General features: G+C 37.4%; 1 protein-coding gene across 1 annotated transcript in view; it reads right to left on the reverse strand.

Moving 5' to 3' along the window:
- Positions 1-22,150, reverse strand: part of KDM5A (lysine demethylase 5A) — a 99,964-nt gene that overhangs the window by 32,512 nt on the left and 45,302 nt on the right. The window contains exons 11-19 of the mRNA XM_012438934.3: positions 21,429-21,610; positions 20,675-20,837; positions 19,153-19,272; positions 15,797-15,991; positions 9,406-9,587; positions 8,909-9,033; positions 8,233-8,383; positions 6,774-6,888; positions 3,584-3,939 (exon numbers count right to left, since the gene is read on the reverse strand). Of these exons, the coding sequence (XP_012294357.2) occupies positions 3,584-3,939; positions 6,774-6,888; positions 8,233-8,383; positions 8,909-9,033; positions 9,406-9,587; positions 15,797-15,991; positions 19,153-19,272; positions 20,675-20,837; positions 21,429-21,610 (1,589 nt within the window). The remainder of the gene's footprint in view (positions 1-3,583; positions 3,940-6,773; positions 6,889-8,232; positions 8,384-8,908; positions 9,034-9,405; positions 9,588-15,796; positions 15,992-19,152; positions 19,273-20,674; positions 20,838-21,428; positions 21,611-22,150) is intronic.

Below are 22,150 nucleotides of genomic sequence, written 5' to 3' on the forward strand. Positions count from 1 at the left end.
AGATGCAGAGAAAGAACACAGATGTCTGAGGAACTGGGAGGAAAGATCACATTTTGAACATAGAACACAAAAGGAAGAATGGCAAGAGATAAGACTAGATACATAATTAAGCAAGAGGCTAGATGACAGATAGCCTTACGAATCAGGTTAGGGAATTTGGACTTCATCCTGAGGGCAACAGAAAACGAGAGAAGGCTTTAAGTAAGGAAGTGAAAGTTACACCTGTATTTTAACAAAATACTAGTGGTAGTATAGAGAATGAATTACAGAGGGGTAAGACCAGACAGAATCTGCTGCTGTGATCTAGGCTAGCTACGATGCAGCCTGAGTGGAATAAGAGAAAAAGAAGAAACAATCCTACAAGCAGTCCAAGTGAAAAGATTCTTTTCAAAACAGCAGAGAGCATGATATATCCAAAGTACTAAGACAAAATAATCGTCAACCAGTAATTTTACACCTAATGCAAAAAGGTCCTTCAGGAATGAGGGTAAGGCCAGGTGTGGTGGCTCATGCTATAATCCCAGGACTTTGGGAGGCTGATCACCAGGTCAGGAGTTCGAGACCAGCCTGGTCAACATGGTGAAACTCTGTCTCTATTAAAAATACAAAAAATTAACTGGACATGGTGGCGAGCGCCTGTAATCCTAGCTACTTGAAAGGCTGAGGCAGGAAAATCGCTTGAACCTGGGAGGTGGAGGTTGCAGTGAGCCAAGATCACACCACTGCACTCCAGCCTGGGCAACAGTGTGAGACTCTGTCTCAAGAAAAAAAAAAAAGAATGAATGAGAGTAAAAGCCTAGGCACAGTGGCTCAGGCCTGTAATCCCAGCATTTTGGGAGGCAGAGGCAGGCAGATTGCTTGAGGTCAGGACCTCAAGACCAGCCTGGCCAAAATAAAACCCCGTCTCCACTAAAAATAAAAAAATTAGCTGGGCATGGTGGCACACGCCTGTAATCCCAGCTACTTGGGAGGCTGAGGCACAAGAACTGCTTGAGCCTCGGGCAGTGGAGGTTGCCATGAGCCAAGATGGTGCCACTGCACACCCCAACCTGGGCAACAGAGCAAGTCTCTGTCTCAAAAAAAAAAACAACAAAAAAGAATGAGTATAACATATATCCAAGTGCAAACTTAAAAAAAAAAAGAAAATGAGCAGCACTGGGGAAATATAATCAGCATGACTAAGTTTGAGGATAAAGAAAAAGAAAGGAGGAGTCAAGGCTAACTACCAAAGTACCTGCTTGTTCAAATGAATGAAAGATGGTATAATTTAAAGAACAAAGAAACAAAAGAGGAGGATATGGGAAGACATTAATGAGTCCAATTTTGGATACAGAGAATTTCAGGTAACTGTGGGACATCCCCTGGAATTATCTAACAGGCAGATAACAGTTATGAAAGCAATCTATATTTTAAACGAAGATCTAGGAGTTATTCAGTATAGAAAAGGCAAACAGAGCCAATAAATTAGATGAAATTTCCAGAGAGGCTGTACAGAGTGAGGAAAAAAAGGCATCTATGCCAGAATCTAGAGGAAAACCATTATTTTAGAGGTAAAAAGAAGGCCAAAGGCAAAGAAAGGATCTCAAGAAAATAACGGTAAGCAGTTAATAACCAATACTAAGAGATCAAAAAGATTAAGGTTGTGTTTCAAAAAGATAATTCTGACAGAAGTTAGAAAAGAATCTAACTCCACTATTTCTACCAATCACATTATCCTCTATTTCTTTACCAATTTTACTTTTTTCATGACACTAATTATTTGAAATTCATTTCTTTCTCTCTCCCTCTCTCCTTCTCTCTCTCTCTCTTCTAGAACGGTAGCCCCTTGGGAGTAGAGACCTTTGTGTATCTTGTTCACTACTGTCTCCATAGCATTTAGGAATAGTAGCCGGCATGTAGTAGGTGTTCCATCAATACTTACCAAACTCAAATATCAAAGTAAAATATAAGAGGACTACAACTAGGTCAGTGACAATGAATTTGAAAGACAGATATGAAAGACATTTAAAATCATCAGAACCTGGTGACTGATTAAATATAGGCGACCAGGAAAAGAAAGTTTTTAACTATTATTACCAACAAAATTTCATTTGGTAGACTACTACCAGTTGCATCAGGTATATCAAAATCATAGTTTTACATTCCAAAGTTATTTAGCTTTGTCCATTTAATATGTTCCCACCTCCTGGAACTGTCATTAACCTGAAGACACAGAGTAATATGAATAGTTCAGATAGGAAAAGCTCTGAATAAATTTTAGTATGTATTCTGCTTGGCATCTGGATAGCAAAACATCCAGTATATACGGAGGCTTCTCAGAGCTGTGCTAATTAAGTCACCTAAAGATGTTCTTATCAAAATGCATCCAAAGTAAGTGGCTAGGGAAGTAGTTAAGTACACAGAGATACTGAAATGAAGTGGAAGATGCTTTAAATCTCAGTTGTGTCACTCAGTAACTACATGATCTCTCTATACACCCCAGTTTCCGCATTCTCACAACAGAAATTATATAAATATTAATCTTAGTTGCTAAATGCTTTCACAAAGAATGCCACTATTAATTATCAGCCAAATTTGCTAATATACAGTGAAATATAAACACTTTATTTAAATCTCATTAAGTCCAATGGGGTGCTGATACTAATACAGTCTCAACATTCTCCTCCTGCCTGATTCTCATCTCCCAACACTTTCTGGCATAATTCCTCCACTCCAAGGAAATCCACTTATTTTCTGTCACCTGAACACACCCTACATATTCCTTAAACTCAGTTTCTGACATTTCTCTTACCTTCCTTCCTCTTCAAAGCTACTGATTCCTCAAGGCTCTACCTAAGTTCTTGTTTTTCTCTCAAGCTTCTCTACTGACCACCCAAGCTCACCCTGATCTTCCCCCTCTGAATCCCTGTAACATTTTTCCATAACTTTCAGTTAACATTAATAACATACTATAATGAGCTTTATAATTCTTAGTTCTTAACTATAATATCACTAATCATAGGCCCTAAACAAAATACTACTATAACAGGAAGTATCTAACAAAGTACTCTGCACAATAATTTACACATATTTGAAACTATCTACATGTAGTCCCATTTGATAACTTAGTGATTGGCCAGGGAAGGCACAAAACATTTAATTAAATATTTAATGTCATCACAATAAATCAGTTGTTGGAGCCAGACACAGGAGAACCCACTCCCTGGCACTGTCACCCCATTCGTGGGTCCAGGCATGATGAGGTGCTCTGAGTGCTGAAGAAGGTGTGGTCTGTAGACATTCCTGCCCAGAAATAAACTCTTCAGCTTGTCTTTACTCATTACCACCCACCTGCACCTCTCCAGGAGCTGCCTGCCAAAGCAGGGAGAAAGGAGAATCTCCCCGTCCCTTCAAGCCTTGGATCATCAGGAAATGCCTTTCCCACCTACACAATTTGACTAATGCTACTTACACATTAAAATCCTAAAGGCAAAAAAACCAAACAAACCATTTAAGGAAATAAGCAGCCCTTAAGTTCCTTCTTCCCATTCTACCTTCTGACTTGGTTGTTAAAGAGGCAAGAGTCACAAAAATATGTGTTCACCTTGCCTGTAGGCAGACCTTAGCCTTTTCTTCCCATCGTTCAGACACTGTAAGGAGCTCCTGTAGTTCAGCCATTGCTTTCTCCACAGCATGGTGGGGTGCCAACCCTACCCCAGAGTCTATTAGTTTCTTCATGACATCCAAAGTGACTTGTTGTGGATCTGATAGGGTCAGTCTTACTTCGTCCAACCACCGAGCCTGTTGTAGCTCTTGCTTCAGTCGTGGTAATTCAGGGAGTTCCACATAGAGACTAGAGCCCATATCTATCAACATCTGGAGTTTGGAAGAATCTGGGGTTTCATCCATCATGGCCTCCTGAGCACGTTCATGAAACTCTTCCACATCATCTAGTAGATTCTGAAAAGGTCAAAAGATTAAAAATTAGAAAAACAAATTTAAAAGGTAGAAAAGAGTATGAAATAGTCATAGTCAAGGTAAATTATCAATTCTAGACTCTTATACTCTCACCATCATAACATCAAATAGTCAGATATGATAGCTAAATTAATAAATATGCTTTTGTGTAATTACTTCTAGCTATATTCCTACTTTTAAAATATAGTTGATTCATTCAATAAATATTTAACGACTGCTGACTTAGATGCAGGCACTGTTCTAGGCACACAGTATTGAAGAAGCCATAAAAAGTCCTTGTCTTCACAAAACATACATTCTAATGCAGGTGACCAGTTAACATATGAATAAAACGTTTAAGTTAGTGTCAAGTGCTCTTAAAATATGGCAACACAACAGAGAATGACCAGAGTGAGAAGGGACATATTACTTTGCAATGTCATGGTGGTCACAGAAGACAAACTGAAACTAAATTGAGGGTGGGGAGGAAGGAACTACAAGAGGATCTGAAGGAAGAACAGTTCAGGAAGGGCAAATAATAACTGCAAAAGCTTTTAAAGAAGAATGAGCTTGGTGTGTTGCTACAAGTAGATGATGATGGAGAAATGTGGTTAAAAAATAGCAAAGGTCAGATTACATAGTACCTTCTAGGTTACAATGAGTTTGAATTTCATTCAAATGGCTTTAGGGAACCACTGGAAAATTTTTAACCATATGGAAGTGATGTGATTTGATTTAAAGTTTAGATTATCATTCTGGCTACCAAACAAAAAATAAAATGTCAGACAAGCAGAGAAAGAGAAAGCAACTGAAAGGCTGTTGGAGTAATCCAAGGGGAACATTCCAGTGGTGCAGAGCATAGTTTAAGCAAAGGAGAGGAGAATAAATAGTTTGCTTTGGGATATATTTTAGAGCTAACAGCAGCCAGCACTTGTTTAAATATTGAACAAGGGGTATAAGGGAAATAAAGAAATCAAGGAGTTTGATTCACTTGATTCATTAAAAGCCTTTTAAGGCCAGATGTGGTGGCTCATGTCTGTAATCCCAGCACTCTGGAAGGCCAAAGCAAGAGGACTGCTTGAACTCAGATTTGAGACCAGCCTGGGCAACATGGCGAAACCTCATCTCTACAAAACATATAAAATGAGCCAGGTATGGTAGTGTGCACCTGTAGTCCTAGCAACTTGGGAGGCTGAGGTGGGAGGATTGCTTGAGCCTGGGAAGTGGAAGTTACAGTGAGCCAAGACTATACTACTATACTCCAGCCTGGGTGACAGAGCCAGATCCTGTCTCAAAAAAAAGAAAGGCCTTTAAGATACCTTTAAGTCTACCCAATGGAAATGCAGAGTATGTAGCTGGACATACAAGTCTGTATGAAAAAAAGTGCTAGAGATGTGGGAATCAACAGGATATAGGTGATATTTAATGTCACTGAGCAAATAAGGTATCAGAAGTGGGTACACCTGAAGAAAGAGCCGAGACTCCTAATATACTCCAACACTTAGAAGTCAAGCCAAAGAGAAAACAAGCAGCAAAGACGACTTAAAAGAAGAACTGTCAATGAGCTAAGAAAAAACCCAGAAAGTGTGGTGTCACAGAGGCTTCAAGAACAAAAAGAGTAGTCAACTATCAAAATGCTCTTACGAAATGGAGTAAGACAAGAACATAACTGATACTAGATTTTACAAGTTGATAACCTTGATAAAAACTATTTTAGGCGGCCAGGCACTTGGCTCATGCCTATAATTCCAGTACTGTGGGAGGCCGGGGCGGGCAGATCACCTGAGGTCAGGAGTTTGAGACCAGCCTGACCAAGATGGAGAAACCCCATCTCTACTAACAATACAAAATTAGCCAGGTGTGGTGGTGCATGCCTGTAATCCCAGCTACTCAGGAGGCCGAGGCAGGAGAATCACTTGAATCCGGGAGGCAGAGGTTGCAGTAAGCCAAGATCGCGCCACTGCACTCTAGTCTGGGCAAAAAGAGCGAAACTCTGTCTCAAAAAAAAAAAAAAAAAAAAAAAAAAAAACTATTGTAGGCTGGGTGTGATGGTTCCTGTCTGTAATCCCAGCACTTTGGGAGGCCAAGGTAGGCAGATCATTTCAGATCAGGAGTTTAAGACCAGCCTGGCCAACATGGCAAAACCCCGTCTCTACTAAAAATACAAAAATTAGTTGGGCATAGTAGCACATTCCTGTAATTTCAGCTACTTGGGAGGCTGAGGTAGGAGAATCACTTGAACCCAGGAGGCAGTGGTTGCAATGAGCCGAGATTGTGCCATTGCACTTCAGCCTGGGCGACAGAGTAAGACTCTCATCTCCAAAAAAAAAGAAAGAAAGAAAGAAAACTATTTTAGACTTTCTACCCACCCCCAAAACACAAAAACACCCCAAACTATCAAAAGATCATTAACTATGCAGATTAATATATTTGATACATACTTTTAAGATTTTATATATTCGTTAAGCCATCAGGGTGCTCGTAATTTCAGAGCTCTGCATTTTTAAAAGCTCACATATTAATAACACTGATACATGCAGATTATTTTAACTAATTTTTTGCATTTCAATTACATCCATGTTAAATGAGGGTTCTAAACTAAAATTAATATAGAAAAAAGTAATTTTATACCAGTCTTACTTCCAGAATTTTAAATGGGGAATATGGCTAAGAACAAAACCAAAAAACTGCCTACTGAAAAACCTCAAATAGCAGCATACATGTGAGAAAAAAAAAATCAAAGCAAAAAACCAGTTTAGACATACCATTCTGTGAAACCCAGAACAGTAGCCCATGTCACAAAGGACATTACCCAAAAAAAGCACGTAATACTCCACCTTCACTTGCCGAGCTTGGCTGATGACACACGGAAGACTAAAAAGTTGTTGGACAAAGGCCTTCAATTCTTCCACTGTCAGTTTGGTCCGAGTCCTCCCACTATCTGGGCTCTGTCTGATGTGAAATAATATTGAGATATAAGTAAGTAAGAAAAATTTAGTCATTCTGATATCAAAAGGGCTCCTAGTCTCTTCAGAATTCAAACCTAAGCAATCCTAGAATCCTAGTGTTTGAGGGATTATACCACAATGGTGACCACTTCAAAACAGTTTTTAAGTTCTTCAGTTAATGACCCAAAGATTCAACTCTCCAAGTTACAGTTCCTTCGATCTACAAGTATTAAACATTTCAAACCTGACATAAATTCCTCATAGTTGGAATATTAAGTTCCCTGATAAAACTGAATCCTGTATCTCAAGAAGGTTAAAATGTGAAACAAGAGCCTTTAACGTGCCTTAGGTAACAATGAACCCTCTGAAAGTGTTTCGAAATTTTGTGTGTATATGATTTTTCTAACAGGGATCTTAAAATTTTACTAGGTTTTCCAAGTGGGGACACTGACCCAGTGACAGGTTAAGGGCCACTGATCAGTGTCTCTAAGAAAAGTTCTCTAACAAAATGGTAGATTAAAATTCTACAAAGTAATTTAAAAACCCAATGTAAACTGCTATACACAAGCCATTCAGACAAAAAAAAAATGTGTTGGAATCACTACAACAAATTTAAACAGAAAATTTAATACTTATGAATTACATTATATCAAGGGTGCATACTTCTATCCTCCTTAACAACCTCCTCAGCATCCATCAAAGTTACCCTTTGCTGCCACCTGCCTTCAGCCTATAGTTTCAATTTATTTATTTATTTACAAATATTTATTGCACAACTATGTGTCGGGCATTGTTCTAAGAACAAGAAATATGGCAATGAAAAAAAAATTCCCTGATATTCTAATATTGTGTACATTTTAGTGGGGTTAAGAGAAGAGAAGACAGATAATAAATAAAATAAGTAGATTAGTATATCAGAAGGTGATAAAGCTAGGAGAAAAACAAAGCATGAAAGAAGGGTAAGAGGATTGAAATTTTATAAAGGCTTGTCAGAAAAACCCTCTCCAACAAAGTGACATTTGAAAACAAAGGCTTCAAAGAGGTAAGGGAACAAACAAGCCACCTGGATATGATGGGAAGATAACAAGCAGCGTAAAGAGAGAGAGTGAAGTCCTAAGCAAAAATGTGCCTGCTATGTCTGAAGAACAGCAAGAGAAAGAACACTGCAGGCTGGAGCAAGAAGGAAGGGAGAATAGTAGGAGATAAAACTGGAGCATTACCGGGGAATCAAGAGACATGGCCACAAGAGGTCAAAGATAACGTTAGGCTTCACAGGCCAAATAAAATTTTGGCTTTTACTCTGAAAGAAACAAGAAAACATTGGATATTAAACTCTTCTTAGGTTTACCTGTGTTTCTGCTTTTTGCTCAGAAGCAGCTGAGCCACAGAAGCACAGGTCTCAGCTTCTTTTACAGCATCCCTGAGTTTTCGAAAGAGATCATTCTCTGGGTATTTCCTATCCTCAGCATCTTCCAGCATTACTCGCAATTCAATCAAATCTGTAAAAATAAATAAAAAGCCATATACTATGACCATAAACACAAAAAGCCATTCTAAAATCTTTAGCAATCTCACTCAAGTGAGTCATCAACCTACTAGAAACATGATAATTAGTAAAAACAAACCGCTGTGAAAATCTCACCAACACAATAAAAGCTAATGACCAGGTGCCCATTTATAATCCCTATAAACAGTTTCTCTCAGAAGCTGTCTAAAAAAAGAAAATAAATTTCTCTTTCCAAAGAAGTCTTCGTTGTTAGTCTCACTGATAATAGTGGGTTCCCAACATATATGATAAATTTACTGCAAGTTAGATGTCTGTCCCATTTTATGTCAGCTTTTTTATTTAAAAGAAGATTCTCAAATAGAAAATTAAGTCTATATTCAACAAACCCATTAGTCTCAAATCCCAAAGGAAGCCTAGGATTTTTCTTTTATGGAGGGAAAAAACATAAAACTAAAACAAGGCTTCGTTTAAAGTGACAATTATTTCAGTATATGCATACAAAAGAAGGAAATTTAACCTTTTTTGTGGTTGAAGTTAGCAGACAATGCTTCTGTAACACGACTGACCCAAGTGTCATAGGACTGTGCCCTGACTTTTACACCATACAGCAGAGAAGGGAGGTCTTCTAATGGGTAGCGATACCTACAAAAAAAACACACAGAGAAATAAAAACCTCAAAAACCAACAATAATTTGAAAATAAAGTTTTAAGTATAACCAGCTTAAGGAAAATACAATGGCCAAGGGAATGGGATCTTAGTTCACATAAAGAGAAAATCAAAGCAGCCCGCAGCTTTTAATGCAGGGAGACAAGGAACATGTGAAATCAACTGATAAACTAATTTCAGTTGCCAAGTTTAGGGCCAATTTTAAAGGACTGGTCTTCAAGCCTAGAAGTAGACAGAGAAGTTGAGAAGTCCAGAGAAAAGGAAGGGAATAAGTAAAAACAACATTAAGACTTAGTTTTTAAAAAAAAAAAAAGGTAATGGAAGTTTTACAAGATACTTTTGGATACCTAAGACATTTCTTCTGCATGGGGCAGGGGCACAGATCAGTTGGATGGTAGAGACATACAAGCCGCTCAGGATTACAGGAACATGTGAGAGCAGAGAGAAAACATGTGGTTCTGCACGCTGAACACTGTCGCTCATCATCAGGAACAAGTTCAAACACTTCTTCTTCTGACATCAGGACACCCTGAAATATAATTTATTTCACTAGATCAAGTCTTTCTAGTCTTCAAAGCATCAAAAAACTTAAATTACTACATGTTTTTCTACAGACAAATCTCTGACTTAAGGTATAAACATGAAAGGTACAATGGCACAAATCAAAACACTTCCTAAAAGTAATAATTACTAAATTGTATTCAATGGGCAAGATTAAAGTTTGGTATCTAAGGATGCACATTTGAGTGACAAAAACTATAAAGAAATGTGGGCTGGGTGCAGTGGCTCATGGCTATAATCCCAGCATTTTAGGAGGCCGAGGTGGAAGGACTGCTTGAAGCCAGGGATTTGAGACCAGCCAGGGAAACAAAGTGAGACTCCATCCCTACAAAAAAAAGTTTTAAACATTAGCCAGGCATGGTGGTTCATGCTTGTAGTCCCAGTTACTCAGGAGGCTAAGGAGGAAAGACTTGAGGACAGGCTGCAGTGAACTATGATAGTATCGCTACACTCCAAGCCCAAATGACACAGTAAGACCTTGTCTCTAAAAAAAAGAAACGTGCCGGGCGCGGTGGCTCACGCCTATAATCCCAACACTTTGGGAAGCCGAGGCGAGTGGATCACGAGGTTAAGAGATCGAGACCATCCTGGTCAACAAGGTGAAACCCCATCTCTACTAAATATACAAAAATTAGCTGGGCATGGTGGTGCGCGCCTGTAATCCCAGCTACTCGGGAGGCTGAGGCAGGAGAATTGCTTGAACCCAAGAGGTGAAGGTTGCGGTGAGCCAAGATCACGCCATTGCACTCCAGTCTGGGTAACAACAGCGAAACTCCGCCTCAAAAAAAAATAGAAACGTGATTACCACAAAAGTCAGGATGGTTTTTTGAGAGGAGGGAAGAAAATTGTAACTGGGAGGCATTTTTGGGGTGGCTGGCTGCACTCCAAAAGTTCCTCCCAATTACATCTTGAGTAAAATAAATTAGTAATCTATGATCCGAAAGTGTACACTGACACACACAAATGTAAGGACAAAGTAAATTGTACAAATCAAAATATAACATCAGCATGACATCAAAAAGAAAGTTAAGACAAATTCAGTATGCCAGTTTAAGAATGTAAGAGCAGGCCAAGCGTGGTGGCTCACGCCTGTAATCCCAACACTTTGGAAAGCCAAGGTGGGCAGGCCACCTGAGGTCACGAGTTCGAGATCAGCCTGGCCAACATGGCAAAACCCTGTCTCTACTAAAAATACAAAAATTAGCCAGGTGTGGTGGTGCACACCTATCGTCCCAGCTACTCAGGAGGCTGAGGCAGGAGAATGGCTTGAGCCCGGGAGGAGAAGGTTGCAGTGAGCTGAGATCACGCCACTGCATTCTAGCCTGAGTGACAGAGCAAAACTCTGTCTTAAAAAAAAAAAAAAAAAAGAATATAAGAGCATATAAAGTACATTTTACTCATCACCTCCATTTATTATATAACTTTAGTTTCTGCTTACTTGATTGAGCAAGTTACTTGTAAACCCAATTCTGTAATAAGAGCAAACTCTCTTCATTTAAACAAGGTAAGAACCTCATAATTTATTCACTGGCAGACACAATTCTAGTCTTTCATCATACATTGTTTTTCATATCAGTTTAATCTAGATGTCTGCTGGCCATATTCTCATATCTTTCCATTTTCTCATATTGGCATTTAGTATTTTCTTTAAAAATTATTTTAACGTAAAAATAGTATCAAAAATGCATTGCACGTATTTCTTAGTTTACAAGCATTTACTCAGCTTCAGAACAACTAGCAATGCTGTTCTGAAGGAAAATGCTAATGTGGCCACTGAGAAAGTTCTGGCTGCTTCAAGAAATTTTACACAATTTCCCAAAGTGTACTCCAAGGATCACAGATCCTAAAAGATACTCTGGAAAAAATAAATTTCTTTGTTCCAGGTGTAACAGCTCACACCTGTAATCTGAGCACTTTGGGAAACTGAGGTGAGAGGATTGCTTGGGCCAAGAAGTTCAAGACCAGCCTGGAAGACAGTCTCTACCAAAAAAAAAAAAAAAAAAAAAAAAAATTAGAGGAAAATTTATTTTTGGGAACTGCTATGGATTATATCCCTCCCACTTTACAGATTAACAATGAACACCAGCATATTAAAGAATGAGAAGTTTTGCAGTAAAGATCCCATTTGTCTTTCTTTTTCTTGGCCTATATGTTTTTCATTAATTTTTACCATTAATTTTCCTATAACTTTCAAGTAATTTTAAAATCCTGAAAACTGGAAAAGTATATATTTCACATTACTTTAGGTCCCCTTATTTTTTGTACCCAAACTAGAATTCATCATTCTTTTACTTTTCCAGTCTTAAATGAAGCTAACATCAATATTTTAAATACATCCATTTATCTTAGCCTGCCATTTTCTAAACTTTTCTAGACAAAAAACGATTTTTTCTTATAATACCTTCTAAAATATTACAAAGCTTATATTCCTGAGAATATACTTTAGAAAATCATAAATAAGCAGGGAATGGAGAGAAGAAAAAAGCCAAAAATACAAATCAAAAGGTTGAGGCCAAGCGCAGTGGCTCACACCTATAATCCCAGCACTTTGGGAGGCCAAGGTGGAAGAATCACTTAAGGCCAGGAGTTCGAGACCAGCTTGGTCAACATAGTGAAACCCTGTATCTACTAAAAATACAAAAATTAGCTGGGCAAGGTGGTGCATGCCTGTAATCCCAGCTACTCAGGAAGCTAAGGCAGGAGAATTGCTTGAACTCAGGAGGCAGAGGTTGCAGTGAGCTGAGATCACGCCACTGCACTCCAGCCTGGGCGCCAGAGGGAGACTCCAGCCCCTGACAAAAAAAGAAAACAGATGAGTCAAGATAGCACTAAGTTTTTACATGATGGTCATTGTGCTAACTTAGATGAGGCAATTAGGAAAGAAAAGTGGTTTGTGAAAGGTGGAAATGAAAGAGATTTTGTTTCAGATGCTGAAACTGAGATGATAAAAATCTAAATAGAAGTGTGCAATACACATGTTGGAAACATAGACTACAAATGAGTGGCTGGATACAGCCTCTTTCAAAGAGATAATAATTCCTGTGTATACATATAATAGGAGGAAACTTTAAGAAGAACTGAAACCACAAGGTAAAAGCTGAAAGACTTAAGACTCTAAGAATAAATGAGAATTCCTAGATAAATAGAACAAAATAACAACAATTTACAGTGAAAAGCTGAACTCTGCACACATTGTTGGGGAGATAAGGAGAATGAACTAGAAACGATGGGCAAATATAATCAAAGAAACTGAAAAAACAGTAGAGCAAATGTTAGGGAAAGAAACCAAAGCAGCAACATACAATGCAATAAGGAGGTCATGGGGATGGAAGACGCGGAAAGAAACCAATGAATTTGGCAATAAAATGTGTCACTGGTGAACTCTGAGACTTTCAAAAGTATGATGGAAACAGAATGATAATGATGATGAAGGGAGAAAGAGGACATTAGAGTGCTGACCACGGGAAAACCACTGAAGATTTTCAGTAAAAGATAAAATGAAAACTTTTCTTAAAATAGAAAAGACAAATCCATAACACAAAGAGAGGGCAAGGATAAGTAACTGAACAAGGGCACAGGCAGAAGGTATGTTATTTGATCAAGGTATCACAAAAAAACACGGTAGAGGATCAGGAGATGTGTCATTCAAATTATCAAAGGACAAGGAAAATAATACCCCATTCAGGTTAAATCTGAAATACTGAGTACTTATCACAAAACCATATTTCATGAGTCTCCACCAATGTACTTAAAATTTCAAAATTCAAAAGAAAGACTCTAAGCAATGAGAAAAGGAATCCCATTTTAAATAAATATATAATCAATATAAGACTTTTAAGAATACAAGTCTAGGCCAGGCACAGTGGCTCATGCCTGTAATCCCAACACTTTGGGAGGCCAAGGCAGGAGGATCACTGAGGTCAAGAGCTCAAGACCATTGTGGCCAACATGGTGAAACCCCATCTCTACTAAAAATACAAAATTAGCCAGGCAACGTGGCACATGCCTGTAATCCCAGCTACTTGGGAGGCTGAGGCAGGGGAATCGCTTAAACCTGGGAGGTGGAGGTTGCAATGAGCCGAGATCATGACACTGCACTCCAGTCTGAGCAACAGAGTAAGACTCCATCTCAAAAACAAACAAACAAAAAACAAAAAGAATACAAGTATAAAGTGGGAATATTAAATAATAAAATACCACTACAACCTTATTAGAATGTCTAAAGTTGAAAAGACTATACCAAGTGTGGGTGAGGATGTAAGGGAACTGGAACTCTCTTATACACACTGCTGGTGCAAATGTAAAATGATACAACCATTTTGGAATACAGTTTCATAGTTTTTTAGAAAATATTAAACATATACATATTATATGATCCAACCATTCCACTCCTAGTATTTACTCAAGATAAATGAAAGCATATGTTCATGCAAAAAGCTGTACACAAATGTCCAGAGAAATTTAATTTCTAACAGCCAAAAAATGTAAACAATCCAAATGTCCACCCACAAGTGAAAGGATAAACAAATTGTGGTATATCTATTCAAAGGAAAACTAGTGAGCAATAAAAAGGAATTAAGTATTAGTACATGCAGCCTGGGTGCAGTGGCTCACGCCTGTAATCCCAGCACTTTGGGAGGCTGAGGCAGGTGGATCACTTCAGGTCAGGAGTTCAAGACAAGCCGAGCCAATGTGGTAAAACCCCATCTCTACTAAAAATACAAAAATCAGCTGGGCATAGTAGCACATTCCTGTAATTCCAGCTACTTGGGAGGCTGAGGCAGGAGAATGGCCAGAACCCAGGAGGCAGAGGTTGCAATGAGCCGAGATTGTGCCACTGCATTCCAGCCTGGGTGACAGAATAAGACTCCGTCTCAAAAAAAAAAAAAAAGTACTAGTACATGCAACAACATGGATGAGTCTCAAAGTAATTATGCTGACTGAAAGAAATTAGACCGTAAAAGTATAAGTTGCATCATTCGATCTGAATAAAATTCTCCAAAAAATAAGCAAAGAAAGAATAGCGGTTTCCTGGGGATTTAGGGCAAGAGAAGAACGTGGCACAGGGTGGCTAGGCATGGTGGCTCATGCCTGTAATCCCTACACTTTGGGAGGCCAAGGCAGGAGGACCTCTTGAAGCCAGGAGTTTGAGACCAGCCTAGGTAACAAAGCAAGGTTCCAGCTCTATAAAAAAAAATTTAAAAAATTAGACGGACATGGTAACACACACCTGCAGCCCCAACTACTCCAGAGGCTGAGGTTAGAAGACTGTTTGAGACCAGGAGTTTGAGGCTGTAGTGAGCTATGACTGTGCCACTGCACTCCAGCCTGGGTGACAGAGAGAGAACCCATCTTTCACAAAGGTGGTACAGAGCAAGAAGGAAGGACCACATACAAGCATAAAAAAACTCTTGGGGGTGATATAGTCATTATCTTGATCGTACCAATGGTTTCATGGGTATATACACAGTCAAAACTTATCAAATTGTATACTTTAAACACATGTAGTTTTTTACAGGTCAATTATGCTTCAACAAAGCTATTTTAAAAACACAGAATATCAAGCAGAGATGGAGGAGGGACATGATACAAAAACAGGAGGAAGCATGGTGTAAATCTAATGCAGCTAGCTAGTTATGTAGAAAATATTAGAAGGAACAGGCCAAGATGATGCTGAAGACACACATTTTCTCGTATACTTCCCAGTTCAATGTAATGATGCTTAGTTCATTCTACGCATTCAAAATCCCAACTCTTGGTTATTCCATCCCTCCTATTCATCAAATTACTTAAAGGGGAGGGAAAAAGATTAATTCAAACTGACAGTCTGTAATTGCCAGAAATGTAATTTATTCAACGCAAAGCTCAGAGGAAAAAACAATTTAAATTTTCTTGTTTAAACAATTAACATTGTATGTAGAAGATTTAAAAGGTAAATATGTACCTAAGAAATTCTGATAGGACTTCAGTTTTAAAAATCTAGAGATGATAAAATTCCTAAAATGTTTTTAATTTGAAGAAACCAATATGGCAATTATAAAAATACAAAATCTTCTCCAAATAAGTGATTTTTATGTTCAACTTCTAGGGGATCAGAGATGAAAATTCTAACTACAGGTTTATTTAGTATATCACATAAGCAGTATCAAACATAGAAAATGTGCTCAGTAAACTCACCATCTGTACAACAGACTCTCTTAATCGTGTTTCTTCTTCAGTCATGAGAGTCAATTCTTTGCAGACCATGGCAGCCAGCCCCACATCTAAGCATTCTGGATCTGCTGCCATCTTGAAAATAAGTTCCTCGTGTGAAAAGACACAATGGCGCCTTAGGCGTCGGTAATGATTTACACATTGACGTCCAATGGGCAACTGAAAATGAGATTTCCAAATTAAATACCTTGCTTATAACAAATCCAGCAACAGAACCACTACTTGCCCTCCAGGTCCTCCCTTTTATTAGAAAGAAGACAGAACAACAAATCCATTTAAATATAAGAGGCAATATTATATTAATTGTAAATATTAATCCTGTATGACCCAGCCAGAATTTCAAAGGTTTTCCTACAGAAAATTCCCGTAATCTGAGATGCTAAATTTCTGGCCTAAACTGCTAATTTTCTATTTATGGTACCTCAAGAAGAAGGAGTTCTTTGGTATATAAATGAGGCAGCAAACTCTTTTAGAGAAGTTTAACATGAGCCTGCCCTTACAAGGAAAAGAAAAATATCATAAAAATAAATAATTAAGTAAGTTCAGGCCAAAAAAGGTTAAGTAGAAGTATTCAGCACTCAAATTTCCACAGAACAAAAAGAACAGAAGTTATTAGAAGAAAAAGAAAGAAAGATAAGGAGAGGAAAGAGGGAGAAAGTAATAAGTAATCCACCCTGGCTGACTTTTAATTTTTTTGCAAAAATCAAAACAAAAGGATTTAGATTTTAGCATCTAGAAATTATTTTAAATAACAAGCCTGAGAGAAAGATAATTCAAAGAAGTAAAACTATAAAATTATATACTTTATTTTCCTCGCAATGAAATGACAAAATAATCACTTTTCATAAATGAACAGATACAGCCTTTAAAATAAATTTTGAAAATTTCCATAATTATCAAGCTACAAGCCAAATTATGACAACAGCAATGCTCTACAATTAGATATGGACTCCAAGTTCAACTTCTTTCCTGTGCTCAGGCACAAGAACTTAGATAGCTAAAGGAGTTTTGTTTGGATTTGTAATATAAAGGAGAAAAAATAAGAAAATGGGTCTTTAAGAACTGTAGAATTCATATATAGCTTAAGAAAGGCAGAAAGGAATCAGAGGAATCACAGAAAATATAAGTCTATCTCTGCATTATGCAGTGTTTCCATACTCTTCAAAGAAAAAACTTTCTCAAGGAAAAAGTATACATATATATAAAATAATATAATATATATACATATTGAACTTATGCTTCACAATAATTTTGTCTATTAACACACAACTCTTTCATACCTTAAATATGTATTCTTTAAACATTTCTCACATAGCCTCAATACAGAAACAAGTAGAAGAAAAAAATCATACTTTGGGATTTACAGTTCTTAATTATAGTAATATGTGAGGAAGCCACATAAAACAGAACTGACTACCCATTGTAACTTATAAAAATTAGTCCCATTAATTTATTCCAGAGATAAAACTGCTGTAACTTATAATTTATATTATACCCTTCTTCTAAAGAGTCTCAAGGGCTTCCACACATATCCTCTAACTTGCCTGAGGTTATTAAATGAATCTATTAGCATCTTTACATACCAGTTAAAAAACTTAGGCCCAGTGAAATTTTAAAAGCTGCCCAAGGTCAAACATCAGTAATAGTAAGAATGGGAACAGCAGAAACTATTTCCACCTCCTATCTAAATCCTCCCATTTTCTACCCTACACCTAACCAATTAAGATGTAAATCACAAACAGTCAATAAATGTTGGCTGAATTTTCAGAAACAGAGCTCAAGCTCAAGGCAAAAATCCTAAGCCTAGTCTTCTTCTTGCTAAATTATGCTGTTTCCAAAGCCTAATAAGAAAAAAGTTCAAAATTATTTTATCAAGTAAGACTATTGGCGGGAGACCATTCATTGTATCATTTTACTCATTAGCAAAGGAAACAAAAACAATCTCTATATGGTTAATCATGGAATTTAATAAATTACAGTGCCTGCAGAAAACATAAGATCCAATATTATTAAAGAATTTCCCCAAAATGTTAACAGAAGCAACAAAAACAGCACCAATACAAGAAAATAGTCAGTGTATATCATAAATACACTGTATAATCTTCTCCCATGCAACTTAACCGGTCACTATTTTTTGATTATCTACTTCATACAAAAGCAAAATAGCAATTACCTAGCATTATCATTTACATACAAGTATACAGTGCAGCTATCTCAATATTATACTCTTTTAAAATTAAAAAAGGAACAGAAAAAAACATAAAATGGCAAGACTAGTAAAGTCACCTATCAGAAAAAAAAAATGAAGGAATATTATAAAAATCACAGAGCTACATATCTGAAAATATGGTAAAATTAATACTTGAAATTATCTCTATAAGCTTGGTCACCTTAATAAGTCCCAAAAATACTCAGAGAAAGCAAAGGCTAGAAAAATTATAGGTTGGTGCAAAAAAAATCATAGGTTTCACAAAGGTGGTACAGAGCAAGAAGGAAGGACCAAATAAGGGCATAAAAAAACTTTTGAACTTTTGCACCAACCTGTATCTTCAATGGCAAAAGCCGCTATTACTTTTTCACCAACCTGTATCTCCCCTTAGAAAAGAAGGATTCAGAAAGAATCAACGGACCATTTACAAGTTCAAATCATCTTTCTCCTCTGAGCACCTGACCAGAAGGGAGACAAAGTAAAGAAAAGAAGGAAAGCAAAGGAGAGAAGGAAAGGAAGGAAAGAAGGAAATGGGGGAAAGGAAAGGAAGAAAGGAAAGAAAAGTAAGGAAATGAAGGAAGCAAGATCAAACAATGAGGAAAATAATAAATGGGTAAGAAGAACTATAAAATCTTGGCCAGGGGTGGTGGCTCACGGCTGTAATCCCAGCACTTTGGGAGGCCAAGGCAGGTGGATCACCGAGGTCAGGAGTTCAAGACCAGTCTGGCCAACATGATGAAACCCTGTCTCTATTATAAATACAAAACTTAGCCAGGTGTGGTGGCAGACACCTGTAATCCCAGCTTCTCAGGAGGCTGAGGCAGGAGAATTGCTTGAACCTGGGAAGCAGAGGTTGAAGTGAGCTGAGATCGCGCCATTGCACTCCAGCCTGGGTGACAAGAGCAAAACTCTGTCTCAAAAAAAAAAAAAAAAAAAAAACTGTGATGAAACTCTACTTCTTAGCTTTCTAAACTACCACAGCCATGCCAGTCTCCACTGAAATACTGATGAACCCTACCCTGAGCCCAGCCAAGCAAATATGGCGACTAAGCTGCATTATATTTATAGGGCGGTTAGTAGACGTACAACAGCCACTTGCTATAGAACAGACCCAGTCAGCAGTACAGAAGTTCACAGCTTCAGCAAAGTTGTAGCCCTGGTTAAATCCAGAGTGATAGGCACGAGGAAATGTCACAACAAACTCTCCAGCACACTGATTGGTCCTGTACACCTAAATGCAAATTGGGAACAGGGATACAAAATAAATAACAAAAAGTAAAAACAAGGAAAGAGGAAGACAGATTTTATTAGTCAGACAATTTCAAATGCATTTTCTAAAACTGACGACAATAAAGCACTAACTTACACATATCAGAAAATGATATCAGAAGCAGCCAGAATTCTACCTTCTTAAAACAATCACTGATAATAGATTATAATTCACGACAAGAATTAGCAGCCAAAAGAAATTCTCAAAGAAAAAACATTACTCTCAATGAGCTACAAGTTTCCTAAACTGATACCATTTTTACAATTAAGAGAAGTTATTTTATTCTTGTATCATAAATAGTGGCAAAGAATAGAATTTCTTACAACTTTTGGATAATTTTTGGGAAACTAACTAAATTGATTAACTCACATAGCATGAGACAACCGCAATGAGATGTCCCTAAAATCAGTTTTCCTGAATCTCACTTTACAATAATACTATATGTCTCTTGAAAAGTCTCAGATTCTGGTATAAATTTATTCTTTAAAAACAAAGTAACATAAATGTTAATCTACTTTCTCTTTAAGGTTATGATGAATATTTGATTATCTACAGTAAACTCTATTAAATTTATAACTTTATCAGGTATTAGCTTGAATTTGAGAAACATCTTCAAAATTAGGTTGAAAAGTGAAAAAGGTATTTGCAGTATATTTTTATTTCATTATCTAATGTATTAAAAGCTAAGAAATCTTTATATGAGAAAATTAGGATAAGCATTAGTTATTAGAGCCACTACTTAAAATACCTCTGCTTTGGTGCATAGGGATAACAAAGAATATGAGATTTTTGTTCAAAGTAGGATATAATATTTACTGAAAATAGAAGGTTATGTGAATAGGTAACTGTACATAAAGTATGATTCATACTTTAGTACTTCCCTTCTTAATTAGATAAAAGTTGTTCCCTTCAGAGGGTAAATTCTAATTTGACTAGAAGATGATATAACTCATTTCTAGTTACAAAACAAAACATATGTTGTGATTCTATCTAATCAAAAGCTAAAGTAACTTTAGATTAAAAATACTGGCTGGGTGCAGTGGTTCACACCTGTAATCCCAACACTTTGGGAGGGCGAGGTGGAAGGACTGCTTGAGCTCAGGAGTTCAAGATCAGCCTGGGTGACACAGTAAGACCTCATCTCTATAAATACAACAAATTAGCCAGGTATGGTGGTGTGCTCCTGTAGTCCCAGCTACTCAATTAGGCTGAGGCAGGAGAACTGCTTGAGCTGAGCAGGTCGAGGCTGCAATGAGCAATCATCACGCCACTGCACTGCAGCCTGGGCAACAGAGCAAGACCCTGTCTCAAAAAAAAAAAAAAAAAAAAAAAAAACAATAAAGGAAGACACCAAAAGACTCACAGGCACACCATGCTCCATTAGCACATTGGGGTTCATGATGGTGACTAACTGATGCAGAAGATCAGGCTGGGATTCAAATAACTCAGGGGCCAGTTCTCTCATCACCTCCTCCAGTTGTTCTGCAGCATGAGATGGCACACCATACCATGTCTTTGGCTCCCCCCTAGCAAAAGAAATAACTGTTTAGCTAGCCAGAACATGGTACCAACGAGGATAGGGTATCTGATTCAAATCCACCAAATTATAATTAACTTTTCTTATTCCATGGTCGGATTATACGCCCTGAATTCTAGCAACCAACTCATAAACCTGTGCTGTCATTCATAATAGGAGGTAAGTAAATAGTTGTATGTACAGGTAGATACAAACTTATCACTACAATTAGAAAAGCAACTCAGCACATGAACTCTGTAAGGTGGATCAGTGAAAACACCTTCAAACAGGAAAGACACTATATGAAAAGTAAGCACTGTCCCAAAGGATGCTGACAAATGACCTTGATTCACAGGTCCATATGAATAATGGACATTTCAATTATCCCAACAAGGATCGAAGTAAGTCAATGCTCTCCAGAATACCTCTAAATAGCTTCACTGAGTTCAATTTTACTACCCAAAGAAATAGGCCAAGGCTAGAAAATATTGAAAGCTTGAATATACTTCTGTCTATAAATCTTAAAGATCAAAAACTTGGCATCATTAATCCACTAGACTTTAGTAGAGTTCATGCATGCTGTATTGAAGACTGTACATACCAGTGCAAGTAGTTGATGGAATAACTCCAGTGATCTTCAATGTGCCAGCAAAAAGAAGAGAAACACATTCCCACATAGAGCCATGGCACTTTCATACCAGAGATGTCCACATTAATATGTGCAAGAACAGACTGTTCCAGGACAGGCATGTTATTCAAATTCCAACCAGAAAGTGCATACTCCTGTAAGATTAAAAAAAGCTGTAAATGAAAGATCAGAAATGAAAAGCGCCCAAAAGAAACATCAAGGGAGTCTTCCCAGAAAAGTAAAAAATTTTATAATATTTATAATAATCTAGTGCATATAATCTGTGCTCTTTGTTCTCCACTACATGTAACTCATATAACTAAATATTTAATCCTACTATCTGTCTAGGTTCTATTTAGATTTCCCTTTATTTCAGATACCTCTGGTTTACTCCAAAGCACTTGATAAGCACTTTAAGTGATTATCAAGCAATTCTTGTTATTCTCCAGCCTATCAGGAAAATAGTATGAGACCCAATTTTTTTTTATTATACTTTAAGTTTTGGGGTACATGAGCAGAATGTGCATTGCACCCATCAACCCGTCATCTACATTAGGTAAGAGACCCATCTTAAGACAACATTACTATTTCTACTTTATTCCCAGTAGCATAATTTCCCAAAATGTTTATTACTATGTTGACAGAATGATGCTAGATAATGACAAAACATAATAAAACACATAATCCTGAATTTG

Source organism: Aotus nancymaae, unplaced genomic scaffold (assembly GCF_030222135.1).
Source record: "Aotus nancymaae isolate 86718 unplaced genomic scaffold, 86718_ANA_hifiasm-v0.15.2.pri h1tg000016l, whole genome shotgun sequence".
Classification (NCBI taxonomy): Eukaryota; Metazoa; Chordata; class Mammalia; order Primates; family Aotidae; genus Aotus; species Aotus nancymaae.